The 13,411-nt window shown below is 33.6% G+C and overlaps 1 protein-coding gene across 10 annotated transcripts in view; it reads left to right on the top strand.

Moving 5' to 3' along the window:
- The window catches only part of LOC125055331 (juvenile hormone acid O-methyltransferase-like), a 31,393-nt gene that overhangs the window by 1,128 nt on the left and 16,854 nt on the right, over positions 1–13,411 (top strand). For 2 of the 10 annotated variants that reach the window (XM_047657757.1, XM_047657756.1), the window contains exon 1: positions 12,907–13,301. In XM_047657757.1, coding sequence (XP_047513713.1) covers positions 12,946–13,301 — 356 coding nt within the window. In that variant the 5' untranslated portion in view covers positions 12,907–12,945. Of the gene's footprint in view, positions 1–1,807; positions 1,980–2,422; positions 2,532–3,135; positions 3,817–6,078; positions 6,473–12,906; positions 13,302–13,411 lie in introns of those variants that run through there. The other 8 variants (XR_007117850.1, XR_007117849.1, XM_047657758.1 and 5 more) reach the window with 7 other exon arrangements.

Below are 13,411 nucleotides of genomic sequence, written 5' to 3'. Positions count from 1 at the left end.
GGGACAACGGAAAACGGGTTTCATTTTTATATATATAGATATATCATTAATACAAAATAAACATTATTATGAAAACCGAAAATCTATTTTTAGGTTGTCATAAATGATTTTATGACAGATTGACATTGCACTTAAAGATATCGCTTTGAGAATATTAAAATAAGGTAGGTAATTTATTTTAATAAGTGTTTAGAAATAATCTTTATTTCTTTTTTTGTGTGCGAGAAACACACAATATTCATTCCATTATAACTTATTACGTTAATTTTTGAGTAATAAAAGTTAAGTATATATTAACGCAATAGACATTAATTAATTTTAACTTGAAAATTAATTTAATTTAATTACTAAGTAATTATTAATTAATTTTCAAGTTAAAGTTAATTACTTCCTAAAGTGCATTTTATAGTATGCTATTTTAATTATACAAATTATGAATTATCATAATATTTACATATGAGTAAAATTATTTTTTACGTAATATCTTATCTCAAGTAGGTATGTAATATTTGATATGTGATATGTTATATCTTAAGTATTAAATACCAATTAACTATAGGTACAAATAAATGTGAATTAATGCTAATAACAAATAGAATTTTCTTAGACATCACTAATAGTACGAGATCCGGCTGCAGGATTAGTGCACTCATCGGTTATTTGCTAAAAAACAAATTTTCATGTATATTTATAATTAGGAGAGTATATGTCTACCAAGGTGCCTATCAAAATTTGTCCGCTAGTATTTCTAATAAAATTATTTTGAATTGATTTCTGGGAAAACAGTTCGTTCACTTGTTATTTAAATAAAATATCGTCGACATCACCGCAATTTACATAAAGATTTTAAAAAATCACGGGTGCAATAATATATCAAATTGAAGCTATTTTTTTTTTCAATTAATTACTGCCGCCTGTGCGACGCTTTCAAGCCATTGCGCATGCGTCGAATGTTAGTGTTCTCAAACTAAATAGATGCGGCATTTTTATTCTAACATAAAACCACTCTGTTTTCTAACGATGAATGTTCGTCAAACGTTCGTCGATCCCTTAGGTTACAAATACGCCGACAAAATATATATAAAAAATTGTATTAGTCGTATAATTTTGTTCCTAATTACCTAATAAAAATAGCTTGTCTTGTCATTGTACGTTTTGTACATATACATATTTTATGATCGCACACCTCATGAACAATATGACGGTGACTCGACGCCTTCGAAAATTGTATTTAACTAGCGCACCCGACAGACTTCGTCCTGTCATAAAGATTTGTAATGTGGCAGTTTTTTTCCTACGTATTTTATAGTCGTGACTAAAAATTCTCCTGAACAGAACCGTCACCCTGGTGATAGGGCGTTGTGAATAAAAAATAATCATTTTGCAACTCAACACTCATATTCTTGCTTAAATGAAGTACTGTGACATTGTTTCCACATTATGATCTTTGACGTTAGGAACACAACTTCATTGCTTAGACAACAGTGAGTGCTTGTAATTTAATATGAACTTTATACAACGGCAATAAAGCTCAAATTGACTGCGTTTTAGTTAGAAAATAATTGTATGGGAAAAAGAAAAGGGCTGTTTTTATGATTTTTCCGGCAATTATTCGATTTTTTATCGCTGTAAAAACCATTCTTGAACTTCAACGAACATTGTAAAAAAAGAATTGGCCAAATTGGTCCAGGCGTTGTTGAGTTATGCGCTTACCAACACATTTTGTGATTCATTTTTATATTAAAGATAAAACTTTTTCGGCGGATACATCAATTTAGCTATATTTATTTTTATGTTGATTTTACAGAACTGCGTTCCAGAACATATACGATATCCTTAAGGACCAAGGCAGTTGTTTCGCGATGGTTGGAGAAAAAGCATCATTAAGCGATGCATACAGGACCCTTACTAAAGCCGAAAAATGGAAGCCATGGGTTACTGACGTTGAAAGATATATATCTCCATACCATGACAGTCAAGTATATATAACATAATTTAATTCACTCTAGCAAAGGCTTATTTTTATTTCTTTTTTGCTAGGAGGTCCGCCATATTGGAGCGATGGTGGTAGATTGGATTAATTTATTCCTAATTACTACATTAGCCAAAGAAGCACATTATTCAACTTTCTGTGCTATTGAGCCACTGTCCCATATGAAAAAACTATTAGCAAAACAGTAGATTTATGTATGTGTTTTGTGATCATTTCTGTCTGCTTGACATAGACGGGGTTTTATAACCACGGAGCTGAGAGTTGCACGCATATTTTAACATATAGATAATAAAACCTTTATCTCATTTTAGCTGTAAAGGTAAGATTAAGATTCGGAGTAAAAATAAAGCGTGATTAATACCTGTATTTTAAACTCTTGAATATCAAAAGCCACAAATTTCCGTTTAATTAAAAATATACTCTTTTCAGGATTCCCTTAAAGACATGCAACAATTATTAGACAAAACTGGATTTACTATAATAAAATTGGAACACAAATTGATATTTCACGAGTATGAAAATCTGGAGAATTTCAAAGGTAGGTTTTGGCGTCGAATGGGAAAAGAGACACACGCACTGACACACAGACACTTTTAGTCGTGATCACTTTTGTGTGCCGTCCAACTTAAAACAAACGCAGTTTAACAGGCCTACCTACTGTGTATATATATTATGGAATCGGCCGAACAAATAATCAATGAGCAGAATTCTCATACCTGCCCTGCGGTTCTGTAACTCACTTCACGAACTCACACAGCGGTTTTCGCATCGGCGGTCTCTCTCAAATCAGTCGTGAAGCAGTCATTTTATGATTTGGCATTCTGATAAACAATAAAGTACAAGCTCCCACCTTTTCAGAATGCCAAATCATAAAATGACTGCTTCACGACTGATTTGAGAGCGACCGCCGATGCGAAAACCGCTGTGTGAGTTCGTGAAGTGAGTTACAGAATCGCAGGGCAGTTGTTGCTTGACGTGTTCCTTGCTATTCGTCCTAAGATTCTCTCTACGTTCAAATAAAAATAGATCAATCCTTAATATTATTTATGATAAGAACAATTTATTTAATATTCAATAATATATAAAGGGTTCCTTTAAGTCTTTGGGAAAATGCAAATTAATAAATGTACAATTATTTTCAGATGCAATAATGTCTGTGGTGCCTTTCAAGATCCCCGATGAGTTACGTGACGATTTTTTTATAGACTTAAGCCAAGAAATGCAGATGTTTGACACTGAAAAGTACAATTACAGTAAATCTAGTAACGATTTTGTCTTTAATGTGCAAGTACTCGTTTTATATGTTGAAAAAAAGTAATAATATCTGGATTCGTTTCTTTAGCAATATTATTGAAATGTAACAATGAAATATTAATTAATTAATATGAATTTTTATTGAAATACACAAACATATATTCTATATACCTCTTCTCTTCATAAATTTTGTAACGTTTTATTTATGTTCGATATTACAATAACTTCTTCTATTAGAAAGAAGCATCATAAAGTTGATATGTACCTGACAAATTCCATTCACTCACGTACTCATATGTACCGCTCAGAAATGACGGCATAGTTCTCAGAGTTATTTTTTAGAGATATACTCGTAGTAACAGCCTTCTAAGCGATATTCAGGTTGGTTCATTTCACAGGTATTTTTTGTTCATGGGCATAGTCTATTAGTACCTATCAAGTCGCTTACAAATTGAACTATTCCCAAACACTATTTAACAGCAAACATTTTTTTAAGTTAACCCGTTTGAAGTTATTATTACTTGGACTATTTATAGTATCTCATAAAATCTCACAGATCCTTTAATTTATATAGCATTTTAAATTTACCAGAATCCTGAAAAGCAACTCAGAGAAATGTTAGATAAAATCGGATTTTCATTTATTGAAATACAGTACAAGCGATTTTCTGGCACCTGATCACGTGACCTTTCCAGGCGGTAATGGGTCATGCATGCAAGTGTTATTTTCTAAAGCACAACGCTGGTACTTTATAAATCCTGATAGCGATTGTGCCTCCGACTTATATTGAGTTTTTGTACCAAGGTTGCAAAATCAGCGCGAAATTGCATATATTATATTTTACACACATGATTGGTTTTATATAAATTATCACATTAAAAATTATAGATTACTGGCGCTGCCTGGATTCACCTTTGTGGGTTGTTCATCCCTTCATTGAGGTTGATATTATCTTAAAATATATACCTTTGGATTATATGTTCCAAGATTATTAGTATTCACGGCTAGACCACGTCCAATTCATTGGCATCAAACTTAATAAATAATTCGATGTATACTTTTTGTTTTCTATTCATATTCTTTGTCCTTTAGATTAGTGATATTTTAATTAAGATAGGTTACATAATTACAATGTTCAACCGTAGATTAAGATTTAGTGATTTCGTTCTCCACGGACGGCTGTATCACTTAACATCAGACGAGCCTCCTGCCCGATTGCCCCCTCTTAACACATTACGAGATCTATCAGATCTCTTGCAGGACTTTTGTATTGTGCGTTGAACATAATCGTGTTTTTTCACTCCTTGCGGGAGAATCTAACTTGTAAAGTTCTTTAAGGATGAGCAGGACAAATATATATATTTTCTTCCTACTTAAAACTGAATTAAAGGACATTAAAAAATAAATAAGAGATGGATTAGGTCCCTAACGCACAGTACTGTAATTGTTTTAATTCCTTGCGTTAGGAGATGATGTCGGTACTCGTAAAATCGTACGCCTCATAGACGCAAGAGAGTGAGGATGGGCGACGCGAGCGCTTCGTGACTCTTTTTAGTGTTGTTCAGAATCGACATGGGAAGTCGATAAAAATTTTGGAAAATGTCCAAATTTGCCCCCCATTGGCTAATAATGACAGTGATTCTGATTATGAAATATTTGACGTACCTACAAAGAAAACGATGAACCTTTTTCGTTGGAGCACAGGCAGTTAAACAGCACTGACGCTTCTAAAAAATCTAAACGAATTGTTATACTTTTGCGCGTAATGTGCAAGCAATCAATGTGCTTACCGTGTTTAAATGAAAAACACTTTGCATAATTAATAAAACTTTTAGAATCGATAACTGAGATATTATTTTATTCCCATCACTACTTACTACACATATTGAACTATCTTCGGGTGCGGTACGAGATAGAATCGATATCTATTTTTTTTTTTTGGTATTTGTAGTTTATTCTGCGTGCGAACCTAGCAAAATATAAAGCAATAAGCTATCTTTCACCCACAAAAACTTAAAAATATATGTCATTGTTTTTTTGGAAGATATAAATTATTTTCAAAACTGTATGTTTAGGAGACTGATTTGATCTCCAACTTGTGCTTGTTACGAGATCTTTAAGGTCTCTAAACCACCAGCTGAAAGTTCTTTGAAAATGATGACGCAGTGAACGTGTTAAATTATAACAAAAATATCTCAATCGCAGAGTGTACGTACATATGGGTAACGATGCATAAAGACACGGAAAAAATCCAAACATTTTAATCTTAGTCGTTATATACCAAATTAAAATAAGAAAAAAAATCATAAAGAAACATTTGCACAAGCATGAAAATAATAAATATACAAACATACTAACGAACCTGAAAAAACGCAACGTGCAATGCCGGTCTATATTAATCATTTATTTATATCACCTTGAGTTATCTTTGTGAACATCTATTTTTTCATGATCATTTTGCAATCTAATAGGCAAGTAGGTAATCAGCCTCCAGTGCCTGACACACGCCGTCGACTTTTTTTTGGGTCCAAGACATGTCGGTTTCCTCACGATGTTTTCCTTCACCGTTCGAGCAAATGTTAAATGCGCACATAGAATGAAAGTCCATTGGTGCCCAGCCGAGGATCGAACCTACGACCTCAGGAATGAGAGTCGCACGCTGATGCTACTAGGCCAACACTGCTCACACAACACAACAATATTACAGTATAAATTAAATTTATCATTTTCGTATTATGTATTAATTATTCCATTCCGTTTTAATGTTCAGATTAATGTGAATTCGCCTTTATTCTAACGATAACATCTAACCAATACTACCTAACCATCGCGCAAACGCTATCAGAAATTAGCCGAAAAGCACGCACGAACAATGTTTAACGTCAAATTGTATAGTAAATCAAATGGTATGACGAAGACTCATGCTATGAAGTATCTAGAAGAATATAAGAATATAATCAATTGGAAAATAGACTCAACGATCCTAGACATTGGTTGTGGCGATGGGAGTTTGACATCCAAAATATTCAAAGAGTTCATTCCGACGAAGACCATGACAGGCTGTGACATAAGTGAAGATATGATACGATTCGCAAATGAACACTATGCTTCGGAACGTATTGATTTCACTACCCTTAACATAGAGGGAGAGCTGCCCGATGAGCTAAGGGAAAGTTTTCACCATGCTATTTCCTTTTTTGCTTTAAACTGGTGTCCTCGTCAAGAGTAAGTACATCGCAATTAAGAAAATATTAAAATAAATCTATTGGAATATAGGAAATAGGTTGATTATTTATATGATGGAGCGAGTAGGGACAACGAACAAGGAATGAAGGAAGAAGGTAGCACCTAAATAATGGTGCAGGAAGATACGCGTGGAGAAAGGGAGGTAGAAAGTGAAGGGGTAGGTAACTAATAATGAACGATAGGAATATCGTCGTCTAGCGACAGGAAGGACGGAGGAGGCAGAAGAGGATAGAGACAGGGACCGATTGTTGACAAGGCAACAACGAAAACCTGAGCGATGTATCGAAAGCACGATCTGAATTATAACAAAAACAGGACCTACCGATAAATTGTTGGAAATAATGACGTCAGCAATACTGACGTCATATTTCCATTTTTGTTGATTCGCACCTTTGGACCGTGAGAGAAGCCACTAGGCCATCTCTGCTGTTACTAGCCCCGCCCGTTGATATTGCGATGGAACCTTGTCACAATAACAGCTGCGTGACGTCATCCACCGCAAAAAATTACAACAAAAAACTTTAGAGGTGTCAAGGGACACCCGAATGGAACGAAATTCCTTTCGATTAATTTGTATGTTGATTGGTATCATAACAGTATGATAGATTTTCTCGACACCAATCTTACGACGAAAAAAAAAAAACAGGAGGAGGTGTTCTCAGGCGGTCACCCATCCAAGTACTGACCTCGCCCGACGTTGCTTAACTTCGGTGATCGGACGAGTGTATTACAATAGCAAATAGCAAAAAAGTGTCGTGACAACTTTTCGTAAGAATTTATTCCGTCTAGCCCCCTTTCACAACGCGCGATAAGGAACTTCGTTCCAATAATATTCAAATGTCGGTCACAAGTTGTTTTGTTTAGTGTCCGAAGCATTTTTAGGGCACGGTTTATATTTTGAATCAATAACTTAGAGTCCTCTTTCTTATTAACGAAATAATTGTCCACTTTAATAATCATTTCACGAGCACGGTTGTTATTTACTTTCTTGCTCATTTTAATAGGATAAGTATGATAACAAAACTAAAACAGGATAACGAAAATAAAAAGCAATAAAAAACAAATTAGATGTGAACATCGCTCTATAACCGCCGACGCACTTTACCGGCGCGGTCAGCAGGATACGTTCATATAACATTACCAAGGACTTTAATTGATATTACGAAGTTGATTTATAACGAACGTTTTCACGGTAAACTACCCATTTATGCAACGAGTATACACTATTGACATGTAAGCATTGAACTTTTTTAGTAATAAAATAATATTTATTAGTAACCTAATATTACAAAATACAAGGTGTTTTATAGGTAGTCACATTAAAACGATAACTCATAACGCAAAAGAGATCAACGATATTAAACATTTTTCAAAATTTGAATTAAATCTGTTAAGTCGTTTGGCCACAATAATGTTTTTTGTTGTTACAAAAAACATCACATTGTATGTAGTAATAATACAATGGATATTTCCCATTGATAATTTTTACAAGAGACGTAGTCGTTATATGTTACGCTGTTGTGCGAAAAGAAGGGAAATATCTTTCTAATAGTACCTAGTATTAAAGATACTTCCTTCCTTTTATTGTAATATGCATATTGGCACTGATATCCTTTAAATAAAAAAATAAATGTGATTAGGTTTAAAACAGGCTGTATAGATGTTGTGTAGCACGTACCATACATTAAAAATTATAATTGCGATGTAACTTACACTTGACGAGGACACCAGATTAAAACATAAAAGGAAATGGCATGGCGGAATCATTCCCTTAGCTGCCCTGCGAGTTGAGTTACAGAATCGCAGGGCTGATCGGGCAAGTCTCCCTCTATGTTAAGGGTAGTGAAATTAACACTTTCCGAAGCATAGTGTTCATTTGTTAATCGTATCATATCTTCACTTATGTCACTGCCTGTTATCTTCGTCTTGCAAGAAGGAATTAATTCTTTGAATATTTTTGATGTCAAACTCCCATCGCCACAACCAATGTCTAGGATCGTTGAGTCTATTTTCCAATTGGTTATATTCTTCTAGATACTTCATTGCATTAGTCATCTGTAGAGGTCATTTTGGTCAAATGAGCTAATATTACGAATTTTTGACGGATATTGATTAAATAATTGTACACCCTCATACTTAATAGACTTCTTCAAATAATTTGTACGCGGCTTCGGCAAAATAAGCAAACTCGCTCGACGAGTATTGCGTGTAGTGGTGTGTTTGTTTTTTTTTAATTATAAGTTACTATGGAGAGAGTTATGTTTTTTAGTAAATTAAGATACAGGTGCTATAAACATAATATAGTTGCTTAATAGTCATATTTTTGGTTTCTTGGTAGATTATATTAGTCTGTGTTAAAAAATTGTATCTAAATTAGTTTTATTAATTTATTTTGTAATGCTTGCATGTTAGAAATTTTGTTTTTGCATGCTGTACCCCATATTTCAATATGAAATGTAGCTTGACTAAACAATTATAAATTAAATGACGTACAGATTGCGAGTTGCATTTTGATGTTGACCAAAATCGAATTATAAGTGATTTTAGTTTGGTAATTATGTGTGATATATGAAAGTTCCATGTATCTATTCTAAGACCCAGATATTTCTCCCATTTTAACTATTATAGTGATTAAAAAATCTTGAACTTTTAGCGATTGAAAGATAGGAATGAGTTTATTTGTTGCTTTGAATATTACATAAGATGTTTTTGAAAGATTAATTGTTATATTTTCTTGAAATCAAGATGATAGAGCATTTAGGTCTGATTGAGCTTGAGTAACCATAGTCTGGTTATTTGAACCAAAATGAAATAGGGTTTCATCAGCGTAGAGAGTGATTCGGCCGTGTAAACCGAGTTCGTGAATGTTGTTAATATAGATTAAAAATAACAATGAACCTAATATATATCCTTGTGGGACGCCGCATGTTATTGGTATTTCTGATCTTTGAGCATTACCTAATTTTACTATCTGGGTTCTGCTAGATAGATACGATTTGAAGAATTTTAGTGCACAATCTTTTATTCCTCGTTCTTATTATGCGTTTATTTTGCGTTCCAATTTTTTAAGCAATAAGTTGTGGCCTACAGTGTCAAATGCTTTTTAATCAAAAAAGACAGCGACATTTTTTTAGAGTCAATATTTTGGTTTATATAACTAACGATATCGGCTGTAGTTGATAAAGTGAGTGATTATTATTTTAATCTAAAGCCATACTGGCGTTTAAAAATAAGTGAAGTCGTGAATAAATATTTTTTTCTAATATTTTTTGATATTGAAGATAGAATGGATATTGGTCTGTAATTACTGGCCGCTGGGGTCGGTTTTAGGGCGTGATTTATAGATAGGAATAACTTTAGCTTTCTTAAGAGAATCCAGAAATTTACATTTATGCTGCAGCTTATTAAAACAATAATAACGTGAGATAACCCAATTTAATCAAACATACATTTGTCATAGGCTATACGGCACACATTAGGTATAGTTGAGATTTATTTAAATATTCACACGACACTTCTGAACATCTAAAAAGTAAACAGTCGTATCCTATTAAATTAAATTTGTTATGATTTGAACACAAGTGCACTTAGCGATAATGTTTACGTCCCGGTCGTAGGTATTGTTTTAATGGTTCCGTACTAATTTATTAAAACTTATTTATCGCATACATCATGTTTGGTTTTACAGAACTGCGTTCCAGAACATATACGATATCCTTAAGGACCAAGGAAGTTGTTTCGCGATTGTCGTAGGAAAAGTATCATCATGCGATTCCTACAGGACTCTTGCTAAAGCCGAAAAATGGATGCCATGGGTTTTTGACGTTGAAAAATATACATCTCCATACCATGACAGTCAGTCAATTCACTCTAGCAAACGCTAGTTATTATTTCTTAATAAAAGTTATTAATGAAATAATTATTATAATAATAATAAATATATTATTATTATTTTTGTAGGCCCGCCAACCGTTGGGGCGATTGATTAAGTTAATTTATTCCCAATTACATTAGACAAAGCGCATTATTCAACTTTATGTCATGTGACATGGGTACTGGAGTTTAGTATTTACGCATTTAGTATTTCAGTAGTTTCTGGATATATATGTTAACGTAAAATTGTAAACACCGTTAGACTGTAATCTTTCTCGCGAGATTATAAACTGTCGAAAGATTGTGAACCTCAGCTTACTGCTTACAATTTAACGTATTATTATTCGGTAGATTGTACTACACTAACTTAGTTATCATTCAAACTTCTTTGGTCAATTACAGATTAATTTTACTTTCCAACAATTTCATATAACGACCGAATAATAATACGTTAAATTGTAAGCAGTTCGTTGAGGTTCACAATCTTTCGACAGTTTATAATCTCGCGAGATAGATTACAATCTAACGGTGTTTACAATTTTACGGTGACATATGTTCGATTCATCTGCGTGTCGTCTCTGTATAAATATTATTCTGCGTGGATATTTTGCAAAAAATCCTATGAAATATGATGGAATGTTATAGTGCGACACGGTATGGTAGACAGATGTTTTTAGTGCTGATCACTTTTGTGTGCGGCCAAGCTTAACACAAAGTTAAGTCTATAATTTTTCCTAAGTTTCTCGCTCAGTTCATAAAGTTAGATCAATCCTTAATATTATTTATGATAAGAACAATTTATTCAGTTATAAAGTGCGCCTAAAACACGCATCCCAAAAGGGTGTATATTCAAGTTACTTTCCCCCTATTAGTCTTTAGGAAAATTCAAATAAATATACCATTATTTTCAGGTGCAATAATGTCTGTGGTGCCTTTCAAGATCCCGGATGAGTTTTATGACGATTTTTTTATGGACCTAAGCCTAGAAATACAGAGGATTGACACTAAAAAGTATAATTACAAATTATCGACGAACGATTTTGTCTATATTAGTCTAGTCGACAAGTTGAAAATGGAACAAAATAGAGATACTGCTCTTAAAATTATGTGCGATAGCTCATTGGATCCGGAATGACGTCTAGAAAAATGTGCTAAAAGCGTGTAAAATTGTTATTAAGGAAACAAATTTTTTTTAAAAAACATAAAATTTTTAATGTAATAAAGTTGTGTTAAATTTTTTATTTGAAATTTCTTAAATATTAATAGTTTATTAAATATTGACAAAAAACTAAATGCCATTTTTTTTCATCTTTAATTGTCTATAACTTTTGCAATTTTTTATGTGCTAATACACGCTTTTAGCACATTTTTCTAGACGTCATTCCGGATCCAATGAGCTATCGCACATAATTTTAAGAGCAGTATCTCTATTTTGTTCCATTTTCAACTTGTCGACTAGACTATATTGTGCAAATACTCGTTTTATATGTTGAAAAAAAAATATACAGTCTAGATTCGGTTTTTTAGCAATATTAATTATTCTTAAATTGAACATTACATTGTAACATTGAAATATAAAATACAATTATTAAATATATAAACATAATATATTCTATATACCTCTTCTTTTCTTATATTTTTTGTAATTATATAAGAAAAGAATGTATGCTGGTTTTAACCTATCTACTGATATTCGCGCTTTTCTTTTAGACATTTGAATTAAAATGACTCTGTAAGGGCCTTCATAAGGGGGTTGTAAAGACGTCCTAACCGTATTAACTCTAACGAAAACTTGGTCACATGTTCTTAAATCTGGATGAACAAAAATATTTCTTGAATCATGCTGACGTGTCGCTTTAGGTCTTAAATCTCTAATCAAATTCATCATTGTTGAACACTTTGATTTACCTGATTCATATCTTTATGAATTTCTATTTCTTTTCCTACCGGCTCAATAGTACACAACACGTTAAAGTATAAATTAATTTATAATTTTCGCATCATGCATAAATCATCCCATTTCGTTTTAATGTTCAGGTTAATATGAATTTGTCTTTATTCTTACGATAACATCTAAGGCTAAGGAATCACGAAGCGGTTTTTACCCGCGCCCGCCGCGATTGCGCCCGCAGCCTTTGTAGAATAAAACCAACCACAGATGGCGGGTTGCACCCGCGCACTCTGCGATCGAATGGCGGGCGACTTAACGGATACGGACATTCGAAAATCTTCATCCTTCTTTAACTCATTAATAAGAGTAACAAATAATCCATAACGATCTCTTTCCACAATCAGTGGATGCACCCAAAACCTTTCAGGCCTTTATTTTTAATTCTTCTGTGAAGTAAGTATAACGCAACATCTCGTTTCTGGTGCGTGTCCATGGCGGTCTGGAACTCAACTAAGCGTTTAACCACCCGTATTGCGATAATCAACCGCCAAGTTTGCGAGCGATAATCGCAACCGCGACGGCTGCGGTTTTGTGAGCTTCCGCCGCTTCGTGAGTCCTAAGCCTTACCCTTACTACCTGACCGCTGCGCAAACGCTAACAGAAATTAGCTGAGAAGCACGCACGAACAATGATTAACGCTAAATTGTATAATAAATCAAATGCTCTACAGAAGACTAATACATTGAAGTGTTTAGAAGAATATAAAAATATAATCAATTGGAAAATAGACTCAACGATCCTAGACATTGGTTGTGGCGATGGGAGTTTGTCATCAAAAATATTCAAAGAAATAATTCCTACTTGTAAGACCATGACAGGCTGTGACATAAGTGAAGATATGATACGATTCGCAAATGAACACTATGCTTCGGAACGTATTGATTTCACTACCCTTAACATAGAGGGAGAGCTGCCCGATCAGCTAAGGGAACGTTTCCACCATGCCATTTCCTTTTTTGCTTTAAACTGGTGTCGTCGTCAAGAGTAAGTACTTCGCAATTACAATTTTTAATTTATGGTACGTGCTACACGGCCTTCTGTGCCTGACACGTTTATGATTTTATGGGCGTGTAGGTAACCTACCTCCTCTCCAA

This window comes from Pieris napi, chromosome 13, assembly GCF_905475465.1.
Source record: "Pieris napi chromosome 13, ilPieNapi1.2, whole genome shotgun sequence".
Classification (NCBI taxonomy): domain Eukaryota; kingdom Metazoa; phylum Arthropoda; class Insecta; order Lepidoptera; family Pieridae; genus Pieris; species Pieris napi.
This window is presented reverse-complemented; position numbering and strand designations above follow the sequence as displayed.